This window comes from Vitis vinifera, chromosome 18 (genome assembly GCF_030704535.1).
Source record: "Vitis vinifera cultivar Pinot Noir 40024 chromosome 18, ASM3070453v1".
Taxonomy (NCBI): Eukaryota; Viridiplantae; Streptophyta; class Magnoliopsida; order Vitales; family Vitaceae; genus Vitis; species Vitis vinifera.
The window spans coordinates 18,537,292-18,556,776 of NC_081822.1; the positions used below are offsets into that span (position 1 = coordinate 18,537,292).

At 33.9% G+C, this 19,485-nt stretch overlaps 2 protein-coding genes across 3 annotated transcripts; both read right to left on the reverse strand.

The window, feature by feature from the left end:
* Nucleotides 1-22: 22 nt before the first annotated feature.
* LOC100247803 (protein DMP7) lies at nucleotides 23-664 on the reverse strand. Its single transcript, XM_002270242.3, has one exon. The coding sequence runs from the start codon at nucleotides 662-664 to the stop codon at nucleotides 23-25; it is 642 nt and encodes a 213-aa protein (XP_002270278.1).
* Nucleotides 665-1,456: 792 nt separating this feature from the next.
* On the reverse strand, nucleotides 1,457-15,143 carry LOC100242669 (putative 1-phosphatidylinositol-3-phosphate 5-kinase FAB1D). Of its 2 annotated transcripts, none has more exons than XM_010666734.3 (13): nucleotides 14,864-15,143; nucleotides 13,274-13,571; nucleotides 13,109-13,142; nucleotides 12,316-12,993; nucleotides 9,878-10,022; nucleotides 9,457-9,798; nucleotides 6,724-7,572; nucleotides 6,168-6,502; nucleotides 5,588-5,714; nucleotides 5,302-5,457; nucleotides 2,755-4,233; nucleotides 2,416-2,682; nucleotides 1,457-2,117 (listed from the first exon to the last, which is right to left on the reverse strand). In XM_010666734.3, the coding sequence occupies exons 2-13, from the start codon at nucleotides 13,509-13,511 to the stop codon at nucleotides 1,767-1,769; spliced, it is 5,001 nt and encodes a 1,666-aa protein (XP_010665036.1). In that variant the 5' UTR covers nucleotides 13,512-13,571; nucleotides 14,864-15,143; the 3' UTR covers nucleotides 1,457-1,766. The 2 variants fall into 2 exon arrangements, with proteins under 2 accessions (XP_010665036.1, XP_059590324.1); XM_059734341.1 differs by lacking the exon at nucleotides 14,864-15,143 and adding an exon at nucleotides 14,645-14,707.
* Nucleotides 15,144-19,485: the final 4,342 nt, after the last annotated feature.

Here is a 19,485-nt window from a genome sequence, read left to right on the forward strand (position 1 = left end):
GTTTTCTTTAACACAACCTCTCTCAATTTCTGGTGTACAAAGCATCCTTCTGCAACAAGAAGGGATACCCAATTCCCCTTCTATTAGAAGGAAACACCACAAACAACAGACTTATAACAAACCCAACAACCAAAGGAACAGAGTTGGTCACTTTTCTGGACATTTCCAGATGATAACACTCCAAAACATCATTGTGTGAGCCTGCAAAAGTAAGAAAAGCAATCAATGAAAGCAATGCGTGGAAGAGATCAATCCATCTCAACCTATACTCAGATGGCGCACAAGGCTTCCTCCGGCCTCCATTGAAAGTCCATATCCCATTGCGTGTGGCTACGCCATAGTACAACCTTCCCCTTGCAGTTCTGAAGCTATCAGTGAACAAAAAGAAGATGCAAGAGGCTGCAGAGATAGCCAAGAAGAAACCCATCAGCCAGCGGTTGAGCGTGTAGCATTTGCCGTCATTTGTGAGGAGGGGAGCAAATATGGTGAAGGCAAGGATGGTGGCGGTAGGCAACAGAACATTGAGCCTAGCAGTGCCACTGAGGATGGCATTGAGGACGTATATGAAATGGGACTCATCAGTGCCATCGTCTCCCAGGCAGTAGTAGCTGCCGTTGTCAGGTAGATAACTTTCTATCAGATCTTGTTGGAGGGAGTTATCCATCCCCAGCTAGCGATGGGGGTGGAGGAGGAATGTTATCATAGCTTATATCACGAGCAGGCAACATGAGATTCTTTGTTGAAAGGAAGGGAACAAGTAATTCTCTACCCTTTTTCCTTCTATTCCAAAGGGAAACTTTCCTTGCACCTGCATTTGCTTTTGGTTTCAGAAATGAGATTGCCTTTGTTCACATTCCAGGAGGATCATGGCATGCAATCAAGACAGCTCCCACCATGTTAAAAGGTAGAATGTTTAAATTCCAATTCAAACAAAGTGCCCAAAGGATAATAGGGATGAAGCCATGTTCGGCAATGTTCTGGAAAACAATTCTCAAAAAACAGTTTTCAATTGTTTTCAAAAACAAAATTATGTTTAAGAAACTCAAATATAAAAAACCATATCCATGTACTTACGTACAATTCAAAACTACTCAAAATGTTTTTCATATTTTCAGTTATTTATCAAAACACTTTATAAAGCCACTTAAAAACAGCAATTTCACACAATTTTTAAAACATTGTTTTTAGTTAAAAAAATTTATCAACTGCATCTTTTTAATTAGAAACCTGTTTTTTATTTTTGAGAGCAGAAAATCAAACATGCCGCAACAAGTATGATAGAAGTTGAGGGAGGTGATATTGTAATGTCAGGTTCAAGCCCTTCAGTAGATGTTTCAAGCCATGTTCTTCCTGAAGTTGCATGATTTGTTCAGACAATTTCATTACTAAGAGAACGAGAAAAACCGAATCCTAAGGTTAAAACAAATATCCCGGCAACATTCCAACCCAGAGTTGATGAACATGAGACCATATAAATGCAACTTTCATTGATTAAAATAATCACAGCTGTCCTTCACCATTGTGGGCTTTCTACATTTGATAAGCTTTACAAAAATTATATTATGTATGACTCAACCTGGACATGATATATGACCTATTGAAAAGAAACTATCCCCAGGAATTCGCTAAAAACCGCAGAATAACAGGGCTATATATAAACTATGATGACCAGCTATGTACAGTATTTGTAAACTAACTCGAAAAAAAATGAATAAACGCTGGGAAAGGACAAAATAAAAAACACTGAATAGTTGAATGAACAAGACTCAAGCTGAAAAACCATTTTGCTCCCCCTGCTTCTGGGCTTTCAATTGAGAAGAAGACTCGTCCTCTCTGATGCCACAAAGTTCACAAGGATTGGAAGACCTTTGTGAGCACCAGTGATCTGGGACACTAAAAAAGTATGTAGACATGAACTTCCTGAATCTCTTTTTGTACTCTTTTGGAGAGATGACGGTTGGCAAAACATTCTTAGGGACAACAAGGGAAGACTTGACCCATGTCTCAAGTTGCTTGTCCCATGTGTACTGCCTGAGATAATCAATAATGCCACAAACAAGCTCATGCCGCTGAGTATCCACTCCCACCAGTAGAGAATAATCCATGACATTAATTGACTGCAAGTTTAATCAAAACACAGAACTGTCAGAAGCTAAATCTAGTGACGTATTATTGATTTGGACATTATAAGCTATTGGTGATGATTGGAGTTCAGGGTAAATCTGGAAACGTGAGCTGCCACTCTACTATTGCTTCTAAAAATTCAGAAAATTCAACACATGGGATATCTAACAGTAAGCTGTGGTGATTGAACTATATGCGATAAAATCTATATGCACTTAATTAAGAGTTCAGGCGTGTTTTAGGACTTCTCTTGCCACAATTATTAATAGAAACTGTCAGCAGAAAACTCACATTGAGGAAAGTTGTGTCATTCCAAACTGCCCGCTGCAAGACACGCTTCGCTTTCCTACTAACGTACACAGGAGAGGTGTTCATGTCATTAACAAAGTTCTGGTCCAAGAGAACATCTTCTGGACCATCAGCAGCTGAATTGTATCGAGCATGTAAAGCACCTTTGAGATCATACTGGCGAGTAATGCTTCTACAGAAAGTAAGATTCTCCATCACCATCAGATCATGTCTCATCTCTTTCCCACTCTTTGTCTGTCTAATAATTACCTGCAAAGTAGTTCAAATGCTAAGAAAAATGGAAGTATAGTCATTAAATGTAAGAAAGGTATAACAACAAACCTGATAAATCCCAAGAATTTTGGCAAGGCAAGTTTGGCTCCCCGATGTGAAGGAGTGATTCATGTAAGCAAAATAATCAGGAGCAAACTTCATAAAGGATTCGAATTCTGTCTTCTTAATTTCCTTTATGATAAACCTGTCATCCAGTGTTTTAGCAAAGAAAGATTTACTTTTCCCACCTTTGGCATCCCAGTTCCTACATCGGCTGAGGGAGGCGATGTAATCAAGCTCAGATGGACAGCACTGATCTCGAAGATTGCGGAACTGGTTGGCATATAAACAAACCACTGAATATTTACCCTTTCCAGGTGATTTTGCAACTCCAAGAGAGACCTCAGGATGAATGGCACCATAAGAAACCAGAGAATCCAACAAATTAAATCCATCAAAACTGGAGAAGAGAGACTCCTCAGAAGAAACACTTCCATCTGAATCCACAGAACCATTTGAATGCCAATGAGATGAAGGCATTGACGTAATTCGATTCAGGCTGTGTGAATTTTCCAATGCTCGAAAGGCCAATCCTCTCTCTCTCCTACTACCCTCATCAAAATCTTCTGCTGGTACAGGTACATCCTTCAACAAGGCCAGGGCACAAGAGATTATGCTTGAAAGTTCACCCTCATAGTCTGAGACAATATAATCATCAGTACCAAGAGGGATATGCAGCCTTGAGCCCTCCTCAATGATCAGTTGATAAGCTGAGGGTAAATATTCTGGTGTGTAGCTACTAATAGATTCAAATTTGGGCAAGTAACCTCCCTGGAGATCCTTCATGCAATCCCTCCTAATTTCTGGAAATGGAGACCAGATCCATCCTTTTGCCTTCTCCAAGTTGCATGCCAATGGATGAGATGAACTCCTTTGAGATGCATCTAGACCACCAAAAGAATCATTGTGTCCAAGTCCTCCGGTAATAGGAATGATTCTAACAGCTTCTAAATGATCCAAGGATGGAAGTGTCTCTCCTTTGCAATTTTCATCACCAGAATGAACATGGTCAGAGAAAACAGGTCTCTCTGAGACTGATCCATATGTGTGTAAATACCCCAAAGTTGACCCCTCAGTATCCACAGCCACAGTTGATGAATTGAATGGATCAGCTTGTTCTCTAGACATTTCAACAGGACCCTCAACAGGGATTTCCCTGATTGACAACTCATTTCCCTGATCTCTTGTCTCCAACTTTGTTTTCACATTGCCACTATTATAGAAACCTTTATCGCCAGTATCCAAAATATTTTCTGCCCGCAGGATTCCATTGCCAGCAATGCCATCCTTCTTCAGAAGCCCTTGAATTGCTTTATGAGTGGCACTAGTGCCAACCACTGAAGAATCAGGCGAGAGTAGTGCATGCAAACGCCTATCCCATAAGCATGATTCAAGTTGAAGCTCCCAGAGTAATCTGTTCAAGCTGAGAAGTTTATAAATGGCCTGCTCTGGCTTCCCATTCCTAACAATAGCTTTTTGAATGTTGACCTGAAATTCCACCAATCAGAGAGAAAAAGAAAAGAAAAAAACAAAAGGAAATCAAACTTTAGCTCATGGTTGATGGAATTGTACGTGGCAAACCTTGTCTCCTTGAAGTTAGAAGATGAGGGCATGAGCAAAAGTGCAAAAATGAAACATGGAAGGGGAGCTCCATGTTAAGATGTGTGGAGCCTAATTATTATCCTAACGGTGATCACCCTTGCGTAGATTGACCCGAGGCAAAGACAGCACACAGATCAACCTTTGCAGTAAGGTCAACGTGGGGGTTGAAGAGGGCAACTGCCCAAGGACAGAATTTTGTATGTAAGGGTATTTTAAGTTGGGATATTTTGGAGATTTTACATATGTAATTTGATTACCCTAATTATGTCATCTTTAGGGTAGTCGACTGGTTAGATCAATGTATTAAGAGAGATAGAGAAAGGTAGAGAGAAAAACCTAGAGGGTGCGAGGCGTTTTGTGATTATTTTGCAATCTCCATTTGATCATAGTTAATATCTATAGCGGCTAAAAATGGACGTAACCCTCACATTGAGAGTGAACCACTATAAATCCCATGTGTTCTTGTGCTTTAATTTTTTGCATTAGTTTATTCTTGTTTTTTAAAATAGGATTAGGGTGTTTTAATCCTAACACTCCAGAGCCAACAGTATATTTTTGCTTAAAGTTGAGGACATGACATTAAACCCCCAGAGTAGTGCAAGAATTTACATGATATCATATCACATAATGATAAGAACTTAACTTTTCCCTCGTATTAGAAAATGAGTGCCAATTTGATAATGCAGAAATAGCTAATAATATATTAATTTCAAACCATGGCTACATACACCAATCTTAACAGTAATGACAATAACATGCATGCATGCACAATTAAATACATGGAAAAACATCCACCCATGTGGCAAATAATATCTTTCCACAGAAAACAGACGAAATTAGGTAGAGAGAAATTTATAGGAGACAACTGCATTCACAAGAGTGATGGATCTCTGCCACAATGATTCTAAAAGTCATAAGATATCAAAAACAACTACAAGGAAAAAAAAAACTAACCTCAAATTCATATCTCTCCTGGCTTAACATCTCTTCAACATCAGAAAATTCTTTCAATGAACCACCAAGATTCAGAGTGGAGCCTGCAAACCGAGATGCTATCTTCTTCAAAGCATTAGCAACCTCTGTGAACAGTGATATCGCTTTCATGTAGACCTAAATAAAAGGAGAAAAATATTACTTCTAATTGAAATGAAGAAATGAAAGAGCAGCTAAGAATTTAACATTCAACATTGGACAAAAGTATATAACCATTTGGTGCAGGCAAATTAAAAAGGTAACATACATTCTCCATTTCCTTCTTGAGAGATTCTTGTCTAATTGAATTACTGAATTCCAGCTTATGAGGAGGTACATCTACAGCATAAGTTGAGACAGGAGAATATCTGAGCACTGCAACCATGGGACCTAACCTGGACAATGCATGAAGATACCATGGATCATTAGGATGTACAAAACCTTAAGGATGTCGTTTGCAGGTTACGATAACAATAGGAAGGAAGAGCAAGTGCAAAAAGTGTTCATTTGTTTGCACCAGTTCTCTCAAGTTGAATTACTTGGTGCACTCAAGCAGCAGGTTCAAAAGGGTGAAATGGCACTCAACCTGGGACATGTTTCCCCAAGCCCAACACTTTTTGACCCTGTCTCCCCCTCTTCCTTTCTTTTAAAAAATTCCATAAAATCGGATTGGATTTGTTTTTAATCCATTTCAATGCCAATAACATGATTTTTAACCAATCCGGAAAATATTTCCTCTTGTAGAAAGTGGAAACCCAGCCCAATTCCGGAATTAATATCCCTTTCATCATAATGGGCAAAAGAGTAATACTAAATGACAACTAGCATATTTACACTACAAATCATACCCAAAAAAGTAGAGGAAGTCCCTGTGAAAAAAATGCCCACAGCTTGATACCCTACTGGGTGAAGACAGCTGTGAAAAACTGAGCTCCAAAAACTTTCCAAAGGACAAGCCACGAGCAGCAGTGGATATCAACACTCTTTTTGTACATTGTGTGATTCCATTCTCAGGTTTACATTTACCGCAGCGACTCCACATCCAAAGTTTTCCTTCTGCTTCCCCAGGCAAACATGACTTGGTGGGAAGTTGTTTAACTTGTATGGTAAGCTGCTTATTGCAATGTGCATAGTAGTAAAAATGAGCTTCTGGCAGTTCACCACATGTGGGGCATTGATGCTTCTGCATAGTGCAGCAGTTTCTATCAGTGCAAACTTCAAGTTAATGCAAAGAAACTAGAAAACAAATCACACCATGCCATGTCATAGAGCTGAGTGTTATTTAAGTCATCACACTGAAACTAGAAAAATGAAATGACTCAAGCAACCTTCAGTAATCTTGACAGGCCCAAGTGACAGAATAATAATAACTTAAAACATCCTAATAAATGGAGACTCAGAAACCTGATTGAGTAAATTATCTTGCAAAAATTTCCCAAGGGGAACATCAAAGTTCCTGTAGAACTTGATATGAGAAAAATGGCTTTGCTCACAGATCCTCCCTTTTGATGCATTCCGACTTGACATCAGAACCAAAATGCTCTGGGAGTCCAAAACTGTGCTAATGTCATCCTTACTTTGCATTTGGTCTTCATTTTTGCCACCAGATTTTACGTCATTCAAAGGAACATCAGAGCAAGCCAAGGGTGACAGTGGTCTTTTGCTATCATGTGACTTCTCTTCATCAGAACCACTTTTTGCTTCCATATCACAATTTTCAAATGCCTCTGGAGATTTCAAAACTGGAACTGACGTCATGATCTTATTGTGGTGTTCCTTTCCATTTAAGCCAAAGTATGAAGATAGCGAGTGATAAGGAGTTGAGGATACAATAGGGAAATTGTCCCCTATAACTTTCTTTATGGAGGCTGAAAGAGACGATAACCCCGAAAGAACAACTGGGTTATATGGCTCATAAGATAATGAAGAATCACCTTCTAATTCCAAATTTAGGGTGGACGCTCCTTCAAGGAATCCATTTGAAACAGGAACATCACTCAAGCGTAATGCATCATCTTTGGCAATAGGCTCCTCAAGACAAGAGGCACTTGAATTACCAGAGCCAACAACAGGGAATTGTGGATTAGTTGGCGCTAGATTTGCTAACCCATCAAAAGGAATAGTAGAGATCATTGCTTTTTGATCAACAAGGAAAGAAGTCTCTAAAATTAAATGATATGCCATAACAACTGCACACTGCATAACACATTTAACCCTCTTCAATTCCTCACTGTGAGTTCCTTTCAGTAAAATCTGCAACATCAAGATTATATGAATTATTAATCAAATAAATAAAGGGAACACTTCACAAGGAGCAGCTGCCATGAAAACTTGTGGCAAAAAATAAAAAATAAAAGAATTATAATACACACATAAGAAAACTCTATATACCACCCAATACCAGTGTGGTCCTACAGACCCAATATACACAAAGAAGAAGGATTGTGTCATGCAGATATCTGAAATATCATAGACCAAAGGAAAACCATCTCATAAAGTGCCAAAAAGGAAAACAGGAAGTTATAGATTAAATGGCCTCAGAGGGAAACGCAAAGGAACAGTAAGGCATGGTCAAAGTGAATGAGAAATTGCATCACATGAGCATACAAAATAAAAAGTATGAGGAACAAACTGATTCCTTTTTTCGTTGCATCAGAAGGGTCACCATTGAAGCCCAGTGCCTCTACAACAATTAAGTTAAAGCATCATAGAGACAGCCTCTCATGGCCTAGAACAAAGCTTTCCCCCAGGCTTTGAAAATGAACAGGTTTTGTGCCTGTGCCCATACAGCCAGCCCTCAACAGGGACATGATACTTCTCCTATTTTGTGGCTCCTGGTTTCCAAGGTATTAGCTAATATCATTTGAGCAACATTGTCAAGGACTGGGAGGCTACTTGCCAGAGAAACAAGAGTAAAGAGCAGACTAGTGCTAAATAAACTTCTCCATCTGTGCTGTTTCTCAAGCTCAATTTTGATGGGCATTCTCTAGAGAACCCAGGCCAAGTGGCTGTTGGCATATGAGCTTATTCTAAACCAGGTGTTTTGGGCTTGCTATAAAGGCAAAGAGCCTGGGGCACCTTCTTCCTTGTGGATCTCTAATATTTTTGTGAAAGGAGATTCTTCAAGTATTATTCTTTTTTTATCTCTTTCTAATGGGACTATGGGGGAATCCTAAAGCACCTTCGATCATGATAATATGAGAATCCAGGATCTTGAGAGGAATTCTATAATATCCTTTCATTAGGACAAGTCGCTTGAAATACTAAGAAGGGAGCTCAGTTTAGTGAGATTTTTCTTGAAACCCTATCTGACAGTTTTGCAGGTTTAAATGATTTGAACCTTTTTTCTTCTTTTTTTTCAGTTTTGCATTCTATTCCTTTTCTTCTTCTTTTCTCTTTTTAAGGGGAGGATTCCTCATCTTACCTTTTTCTTGTATATAATGTTCACATTAATTGGCATAAATTAGCCAATAGTGTTTTTCCAAATGGGTTTACTATGTGCTATCCAATTTGCAAGTACTTATGCAAGTGACTGTTTATTTTCCAGGTGATCTATCACAGAATGTACCAATTTTAAAGGGACAGTCCAATTTGGTATATTTTGTTGGCGGTAGGCACTCTTACCGTACAATTTAGCATTTTGATCATACTTATGGTACAATTTAACATTTTGATGGAGGTAGGCTTTCCACAATGGAGATGGAAGAAATCCTAATATGGCAAGAATAGAACAACTATACATTTAAAGGAGGAAAAAGGGAATGGGAATGGGAATGGGAAGAAAAGAGTACCCGCAAGACACTAGTGGAAGCTTTTACCCCATACTTCGAGACCTATGTATATGACTTGGTAGAAATATAATACATCAATTAAAGATCATTAAAGGTTACCACTAAATGCTGGAAAAAAAAAATTATAAGTAAAACATCAAATGGAGCTATTCATTGTAGGAAGAGGTCTTTTGTTTGGAGTATGTCCTTGAAAGAGAAATTTATGACGTTTTACAACTGTTCAAGCACAAAATCCAGCATTCAAGTGCAACATTGCTGTGTAGGACAGCCCACAATGAACCAGCCTTGTAAATTAAAACTTCTAGAATATCATGAAATAAGACTAACATGAAAAGAGGATACTCACCGTACAACCTTGCCGTGTAGGACAGCCCTCAATGAACATCAAGGTCTTACTTGGCTTTTTTCCACCTTCACCCACACTAGCATGTTCCTCCACAAATTTTTCAAAATGAAAGGAATCACAATGTTTCAGCTTTTGGCTCATTAAAGTTCCAGGGGACATTATTGGTGAACCAGTACAGCGAGCAACTCGTTCCAAGCGATGGAGCTTCATATCAAAGACTAGTGTCACTCCTTTTTCAAGAAAAGTCTCTTGCACATCACGAGAAACAGTTTTCTCCACTAAAACTACATTCGGGCGACACACATCTATCATCTCACGAACAGAATTCAGATTACCCTTCTCCTGTTCATTATCAAATGATCAGAAAATATATTTTCATATGTCCCAGAGATCAATAACAAACACATGCCAACCATTTTACCTGATCCATTGAATTAAATGATGATAACCCACTTGAAGAATGACCAAGCATGCCCTGAATCAACAACAGTCGAGGGTTCTTGTACCTTGTCTGCATGTGCTTATGAGCAGCATGCTTTTTAAAGACCAGTCCTTTAATTACTTGACTGCAAAACCAAACATCAATTTCAGGTTTTCCCACATTTCCCAGCTAACATTTACATGATGCTTTTATTTTAAGATCCGTTATATTTTTTTTACACTAAATAAAAAAAAAAAATATGTGAAAAATAAGATATCAGGGTTTAATAGTTTTCCGGTGTGTTACTTTAAATAAGAAGGAGAAAAATGAGAGAAAATAAGGCTTGAAAACCATCTTTTGTTTGAAAATGGAGAAAGCACATGAAAAGAAAGGAAAATAAAGGCCCCATTTAAGCACTACATTAAGATACATGCACACTATTTTGGCTAAGCACCAAGATGGTAATTCCCACTATATCATCCTAGTTCTTCTGTCCTCCTTAAAAGAGCCTACAGAAGAAAAAGGTGGTATCTAAGGTGTTGTTTGGTAACCAAATGATCTGGTGAAAAATGAAAAGAATTAAGAGGATCTCAATAATTGACCTTGTTCAATAACAGAAACCAGATACCACATAAAATAAAGTCCACTTAAAAGCCAGTTATCCATTGTGTCATAGAGACTGTACCAAACATTTAAAACAAAACATGGTGAATGGTTTTAAAATTTTATCATTTAAACTCCATTTTAACCCTCTTCTCTAAAACAGATTTCTTTTACAATGAAGTTTATTAGCAACCAATCTGCAATTCTGTTATCTACCTTTTTTTTTTTTTTTATTGGTTGTGAAAAATACATCTACGTATTATGAAAATGAATTTTCCTGATTATAACTCCAGAGATAAAAATGTTGATTCCCCGTTTGGGAAGTGAAAAAGAGTTTTTTCCAATCATGTTTTTTCAAACTAATAAACCACAAGGAAAGTCTGCATCTAAACAAAATTTCACTTATATTTTGCATATGCATATTTCTTAACTTGATTTTTGAATTTTAAAAAAGCAGTTTAACTCTTTTATGACATTTTCAATAACCCAAGAAAGTAATATTCCTCAACATCATATACCCAACACTTTATTTATTTATTTGGGTGGGGTGGTGGTGTTGGGTGGGGACAAATTTATGAGTAAACAGTTTTCTTTTCTTTTTTTTCTAAACCTTATTTTAATTGAGTTCATCACTTAAATTCTGAATGGTAACGATAGGTTTCCACTTCTACAAAATTCAACACATAAATATTCATTATTTGATTTGCCATTTTATCAAACACCCTCTAAGTAACTCCTTTATCATCAACTTATTTCCTTTCTTCTCTACTCCTTAAACAGAGCTATAGAGGAAGAGGGGCGATATTAAGGACCTATTTGGAAATTGTTCTTAAAAACAGCTTTTTATTTTTGAAAATAGAAAATGGTTTTCTAACTCAAGAAACACGATTGGCAACCTTTTGACTGAAAACAGTTTTTTTCAAAATTTATTCTGAAAATTGGTTGTTTTTTTAGAATAAATTTCAAGTGTTTTCAATTATTTTTTGTAGTGTTCTAAGCAACAATTGAAAAGATGGAAATACTTTGAAAAATTTTGCATTATAAATAAGTGTACAACAAGCCAAGAAAACTGTTTTTCACATTTGGGTCCCCAATCAGAATTCTTTTTTCCTGTAAACAATTGAAAACTATTTTTAAAAATTATTTTCAAAAGCTATTTTTTAAGAACTGTTTTCAAAAATGTTGCCAAACTGGCCCTAAGGTTTTCCAATATCTATTCCAAATAATATAAAAGATGACAAAAGGAAAAAAAAAACATTTTAAAAAAAAGGTACAACTTTATTTCCCCCTAAAGTAAAGGAATTATAGATAAGTAGTAGAAATATACCAGCTTCAGCAGAGCAACATTCAAGTTTACATGCCGGTAACACATTTTATACCAATGAATTTTCTAAAGAAAAATGACTTCATGAAAATGCACAATCAAAATTCTTCTAGTGATAAACATCATTAATGTTGAAGAAAACCACATGCCTCCTTATTAACATTAGATAGCCCTAAATCCAAGAAAAATTGAGCATGTTTAGTCCTATTCTCTGAAAAAAATTTCTCGAAATAGGTTTTCTATAACAAAATACTAAACATCAACTTATTGTCCTCTATGTGTTTTCTCCATGTTCTCTTGTATTCTAAGAAAACTAATTGACTTATCGTAGCATGAAAGAAACCTTCCCAGTATTTTCCAAACATGAGTTTTAAAAAAATGCCACTAGTAATTGAACTGTTTTCCATTTTATGTTGTCCAAGAACAATTTTCGGACAGGAAGCAAACAAGGTATTTTCTTTTTTAGAGTGAGGGTGAAAGAGGAACGAGAATATCAGTTTGAGAACATTACCTTTGGTTGCGAGAACCAGCTGCAATGCATTTCACCTTCACATAGCCATCTGGATCCATTGCTTTACCCTCAATGGCATCAGGTTTCACAAATGAAGCAGCTTCCCATGATAAAGAAGTAACTATATCCACCCAGCTTTCACCATCTTTCCCTGAAGAGGCAACACCCACAGATTTAAGAAGTTGATTCACGAGAGTCTTGAACTTCCCATTTATAACCTCTTCCATTGCCTTTTGTTTTTCATCCCTAAACTTGTAGCTCCCGCTGCCTTCTTCTCCAAAGCTACACAAGGAACTTGGCTCTCCCCATTTCGTACCATCACCAAACTCATCGTCGTCATCACTATTAGCCATGCTACACTCCATGTCATCCTCTGGTTCCGGGGGTTCCCAAATTATGGCATCCTTCTCATTATCATAAGAAATATCAGTTCCTACTTTGGAGAATCCATTAGTTTTAAAAACACCAGTATCTCTTCCTTCTTGACCATCATTAGTTCCGCTGATTTCCACATCTCTTCCCATGTGTCCATTATTCTTAAGGCTGTTTTCTATTAGTGTGTTGGATCTATCAATTCCATCTGCTTGAGTTGCCATGTTTGAGTTCTGCAAATGTCCATTTAGACTAGAACTAGCATCCTCAGTTCTGCTTTCTGCAGTACTTTCATCTTGATTAACCCTAACAAGAATCAAAAGAAAAGGAAAAAAAAAGGGTTAAGCTAGCACTTACAAGAAAAATATTGCACATAACTCAAAATAGCTTTTTTCCCACAAGTGGGGGCTAACAAAAATACCTTCCATATGAATTTATATCAACTGAAAATTCACCTGAAAAGGTGGAAAGGAGAAGAAGGTTATTATGATGATAGTTATATGCATAGCAGAGGACTAATCCATTGATTCTATTCAACCAAAAATTCAAAACACATAAAAGAATAACAAGAAGAGGAGGGATTTACTGCAGCTTGAGACAGTGCTATCACTGCTTGTCAATGAAATTGGTGGACTTGATATCCGTGAAGGATAAGAACTCAAATCATCCCATTTTAATGCTTCTTGATGGTGCTTCTGCCCACACAATTTACAAGAACTAATGGGATCTCCATTTAATTTTAGTGAATTCTCATTCTTGTGTTTATCCTTGTCCTCCCTCGAATTTGTCAACTTTGCACCACAAACATGACACATATTACTCATCTGATACCAACAAAACTCCCGCAAAATAGTCTATTCTGAATGAGGTCTGACCGTGATAGCCTGGTTATTTGAGAAGAAAGGAAATTAAAATATAAACCAAACCAAAATCATTCACTTTATTGGAAGTCCTTTTCACATCAAGATCCGCTTGAAGCCAAGAAATCCTCAAAAACAAAACATTTCAAAGGATCATAATTCTCCTTGTTACTATATTATAATTCAAAGGAATCGAGAATCCCAGGATACCTGATCAATAATCCTTTATTTCATCAAAAATCCATTTCCTAGTAAGAATTAATCAAACACTAACACATAAAACACTTCCAAGACTCAGAACAAAAAGAAAATAAATCCTAACTAGAAAAAAAATCCTAAAACAAGCAAAATGCTGAATTAATTTGTAGGGAAAGCAAATACTCCTTTTTGATTATACGATAACTCAAAGGATGAACCAAAAAAACCGCAAACAATAATCTTTCTTTCTTCCATTTCATAAATAAGAAATCTCACACTGTATAAACACAAGCCCCCAAAGCCTAGACCTTTCAGTAAAAGAGTCTAAAACTTTGCAAAGAAAAATGCACACAGATCATATGATAAAAGGGATAGATATATCCGGACTGCAGCCAAGTATTAAATCAAACACTTGTCATCCAGAGTATAAAACATCAGATTTTGAGGAAGACCCATATCTTCTAAACGAACAGATATGAACAGAAACACATGAATCAAACAAAAACAAAAGACCTCTGTTTGGTTGCAGAGAAAAGTGAAAATAAGAAAAGAAAATAAAAATAATTACGTTTTTTTTTTTCTACTTTTATTCCTGGAGAGTGGAAACCTCGACCCAAATATGCTAAGTTGAATGGAGACTTCTCTTCGGATAAAACCGACCAAGAATAAAGGTTCAGACTTTTCTTTTTTTATCACTTCTCTTTTCTCAAAGTTTCTCAGCAAACCAAACAACAAAATACTCATAGTCTCGAATACCGTCTCTCTTCAAGAAAAAAAAAATCCAACAATTCAATCAAAAAGCAAATACAACCGATGAAAATAACCCAAACTTCCCAAGAAATTAAAGGCAGAAATATTGGAAAAAAAATAATTCAAAGAAAATCTTGGGAAATCATCACCTCCAGAAATAAATGGAAAGTGAATAAAGCCCAGTGACCGAAAAACAAGGAATGATTGAATGCAAACACTGCAAGGATTTAAACACAAAAAAAAATGAAAAAAAAAAAACTACCTTTTCAAGCTCTAAGCAAATCAACAAAACCATACACGCAAAACCCCCAAAAAAAAAATGGAAAGGATTTATTTCAAAAAAATAAATAAAATAAGGCATAACTTACTAAGGAAGCGAGCAAAGAAACAAGGGTTATAGTGGTGGTGGTGGTGGTGGTGGTGGTGGTGGTGACCCTCAAACCAATCTGAAGCATCTGCAGAAAACCAGTGGTGGGATTTTGATTTCCTCTGTGTAGAAAGCAAGGAATGGAGGAAAGAGTCTGTCGGTGTGGAAAGGAATGAATTTGAGCTGAAGTCATGTACACAACCCCAATTTACTCAGATTGAAGCAAATGAATGAATGAATGAATGAATAGAGGGCAGGAGAAGAAGGAAGAAGCAAAGAGGCTTTCAACTGGACCCCACTGTCTTCAATTTTTTTAAATTTTTCTTTCTTTTTTTCTTTTTTTGAATTTTTTTTTTTTTTTTTTTTTTACATTGCTATTTTTTTTTCAAAGAAAAGATTTTCGGTAGATTGGATCTACCCCTGTAATAATTGATATTTGTCAATGGCTTTCTAAACTTTGCACCCCTACCCCTCTTCTTTTCATTATTACGTTATACCCCACTTTTATTTTATGGAAAGTCAATGCTTCCTATATCATTAATAATAATGTGTTGCATATAAATATACAAATATAAAAATATCTAAACCATATCCAAATATGTTCCCAAAATATATTCATTAATAAAAAAAAATAATTCTTAAATGTAACATTAGTCTTCTTAGGTTATACCCTAAAGGACGTAAGATAAGTGCATGAATGTTAAGATTTTTAAATAATAATTCAAGGATTTTTTAATATTTTTTAATGTTGAAGTTCATTGTATTTGTAATTTAATTCATGATGTATGTTTAATAATATACAGCTTTTAAAAATATTTGAGTCGAGTTTTTAAGATGGGATATTATTTTTCTCAAATGAGATAAATAAAGCATATTTTATTTAATTAAGATTTTTAAAAATATTAAAAAAATTATATTTTTAAAACACTGATAAAAGAATCCACTTAAAAAAGGTTTGGGCAATCACATAAAATATGAAAAAAGTTGGTGAAAGTTTGGGATTTTTGAAATTTGGCAATTTATTTTTATAAAATGGAAAAAAATATATAGGAATTAAGGATACAACTTAGATAGGATAGTTTGATTTAATTCGTGTCTATTTGGATAGATTCTAACAAACAATTTCAATATCCAGGTCGAGCTTAGGTTAAGTTTTCCCAACCAAAATTTAATTTGGATTGATCCTAAGTTAAGGTCAAACAACTTTAACCTAGAATATGATTTAATATTTTTATAATGTTTATTATTTTTTTAAATTTTTTTTAAAAAAATCAAATTATAATTATATCTTTTTCTTTAAATATACATAAGTTTAATTTTAATTAACTAAAACTCAATCAATACTATCAACCCCTTACAACCCTAGCAAAAATTAATCACTTTGTAATTCAATTTGGGTTCTAATTGAATCCAAGAAAGAACCCACCTTTTGCTCATAAAAACTATCAAACTTTTCCACGTTTTTAAAGGTAATATTTTAATATTTTCTCTTCCATTTTTTTTTCTTACCTTTTTCCTCTATCATTTATGAGTTTTTATTAATTTAAAAATAATATCCGGCTCACTAACCAAATAATAGATCAATCCCAAAAATATTTGGTAACTTCAACGGCCCATAAAATATATATATACATTTTTTTTTTCACATAGTTTTCTTTTTCTTAAAGAATTTGTAACCAAATTCAAAGCACTGAGAACCGAACAACCCAAAGGAACGACCGGCCGCTCGACTTGATGCGTGGCATGCACTTATTAAAATAATAAATAAATAAATAAAAATTCAAAATCATTTTTTTTTCCAATATATAATCTCACTTTAGTCTTGACCAAATTTCTAGTGCAAATTCCATACCAAATACAATCACATTAAATTGTTCAAAATCATTAATGATTCCTAATTATTTCAATTACATTAATCCTTCATCACAAAATCTATAGATTTTTCCCTTGTGAAAAAGGTATATATTGTCATAATTAAGCAATCTTAAATGATCTAATATTTTCTAAAACTCGAAACACAATGATAAATAAATCTAAAAATTCAATCGAATTAGTGATTTCTCATCATGTTTTTAATTGAAAATTTAGAAAACGATGATTAAATCCGAGACCATGTCAGATTTTTTTAATAAAATGGTTACTTGTATGTAACAAATACGTGTATTAATACATGTTTAAAATATGTGACACTTAATTTCAAATCCAACTATTTAAATCTTATTTAATTTACTTATATATTTATTGGTGTATTAGGTGGTTTTTTTTTACTTAACTAAATAAAACTTAATATTTAATAATATTAGATATTAAGTTGTTTGTTTTTGTAATATTTTATTTTTATTAAGTATTAAAAAAATCATATTACTTTTTTTATTTAAAAAAATTAAATATTTTAATTTCTTTTATTTAATACAAAAATTATAATAAATCATAAAAAAATAAATAATTTAAAATATGAAAATAAATTACTTCAATAAAAAATTAAAAAAACAAACATACTCTTACTTAATTTATGACTAGGGGTAACTTATTATAATTATTTTTCATGAGGGTCTACCAAAAATCAGGGGTGAAATTAGAAAAGCGTGTAAGCAACAGGCAGTAAAGTAGAAATATAGAAAAGTAGAACGGCATGAAATAAAAAACGAAAGACGCGTGCCCGGAAGTCTCGTTGAGTGTCTTGACTTTCAACACCGTAAAGACGGCTTTGTCGTACTCATACATACGACGGAGACAAGGTATTTGCTATTAATTGCAAGGAATATATTATTTAATAAAAGTAAAATTCTTTTGACTCTTTTTTATTTTTGAGTCCTTTGACGGTGATTATATTTCAAAAAGAGGCCATATTTCTGATGTGGGCGCCTCCACTTTCTATTAAAGGGCGCTCCATCATCCTTATTAATATTCTATTTCTAATTTTTTTTTTAATTTAAATTTGAACTTAGAGTGCATCAAATCTGTAAGACAAATCTGAATCTGACTGTTTGTGATCCACTTGTGAGTATTAAATTTAATTTTTTTTTTTTTTGGTTTTTGTATTGTTTTTGAAAGTGGACCCACTTTAGTATTTTTCATATTTTATTGTTTGATTAATTGTTAAAATTATGGTTCATTGAAAGGATATTTAATATTTTTTATGCTTGAAAAAGTATAGAGTAAGTATTTGAGGTTGTGAAAATATTTTGAAATTTGATTATAAACTGCAATAAAAAAATGTCCAAAAAATTAATATTAGAATATTAAAATACACGTGTCCATTTTGCAATCATTTCTTTTTTTATTAAAATTAAAAAATTATATATAGAAATGAAATATTTTAATTTTATCTTTAATAAAAAAAATTTTAAATTATTTATTTATTTAATTTTTTTAATGAAAAATCGTATTAAAAAAAGTAGGATTATAAATAAAATGCAAAATTCAGAGTAATACTCTATAATTGGAACTGCAGCCACGTCATGGAGAAGACGGAAGAGGGTAGTGCTTTCATGTCAGCTGATGCAATGTGGTCCAATTACCAAACCACCCTTCTTTTTTGACGTGGCAGATTCTCATTGGCAAGATGCAGGGAGAACTGTTGAAACAATAATTGCCTCATCAAAGGTGTGGTTCCAACTTACATTTTTGTCCTCACTGCAATTTCAAAATTTTAAATTCATTCAAAAGTTTAAAATTTTGCACATTAAAAAAATTTAGTGTTTTTGAATTAATCGATATAAATTTGTGTTTTTAAGGGCTGTTTGGCTTTTCAAAAATAGTCTTAGGTTCTCCAAAAATAATCAAAGTCTTTTTTTTTTATCATTAAAAACAAAAAATAATGTGTTTTATTTTAGGGATATCGAATTAAAAGAGACGAAATCTTCCTTATTTTGAAAAACTAACCTTTCATATTTTTTCAACATAAAAAAAAATACTTATTTTTGACAAAAATGCTCTCATATATTTTCTTGCAAAAGTAACATTTTTTTTTAAACAGACATGTAAATAATAAAAAAGTTAAAGGGTATTTATGTCAAAAATAGATTACTTTTCAAGTTCAAAAATAAGGAAGGTTAATTTTACAAATTTGTTGGGATGTTTTCATATTTTTAATCAATTAATCATTTATTTTATACCATTTTTACTTATTTTTAAAAATTATTTAAAAAATAATTATATCAATATATAATTATGGGATAAAATATTTTAAGTTTTAAACAGACTTTTATTTTACAAAATAGTAAGAGATAATTTTCAAAACTTATTCTTAAAAATTATTTTTTAAAATTATTTTCAAAAATACTTCCCAAACGACCCTTAGTGTTTTTATTTTTAAAATTATAATTTGTTTTGAAAGTGTTGTATAATAAAAAAGAGAGTTGTTTTGTGTTTTAGGAGAAAAAAAAATTGAATTGGTAGTACAATTTTAAAGGGTTTTGGAAAATAAAATTATTTAAAAAATATCTTAAAAAATTTCTTTCACAAGCCAAAATTGAAAATAAAATATCCTTCCTTTTTTTTTTTTCATTTTCTAGATATATATATATATAATATAACAAACAAACATGACATTTCAATCTGTTTTTCAATGAGCATTTGGCATGCTCTCGAGAGGCATTCCTTTAACATACATCATCCAGG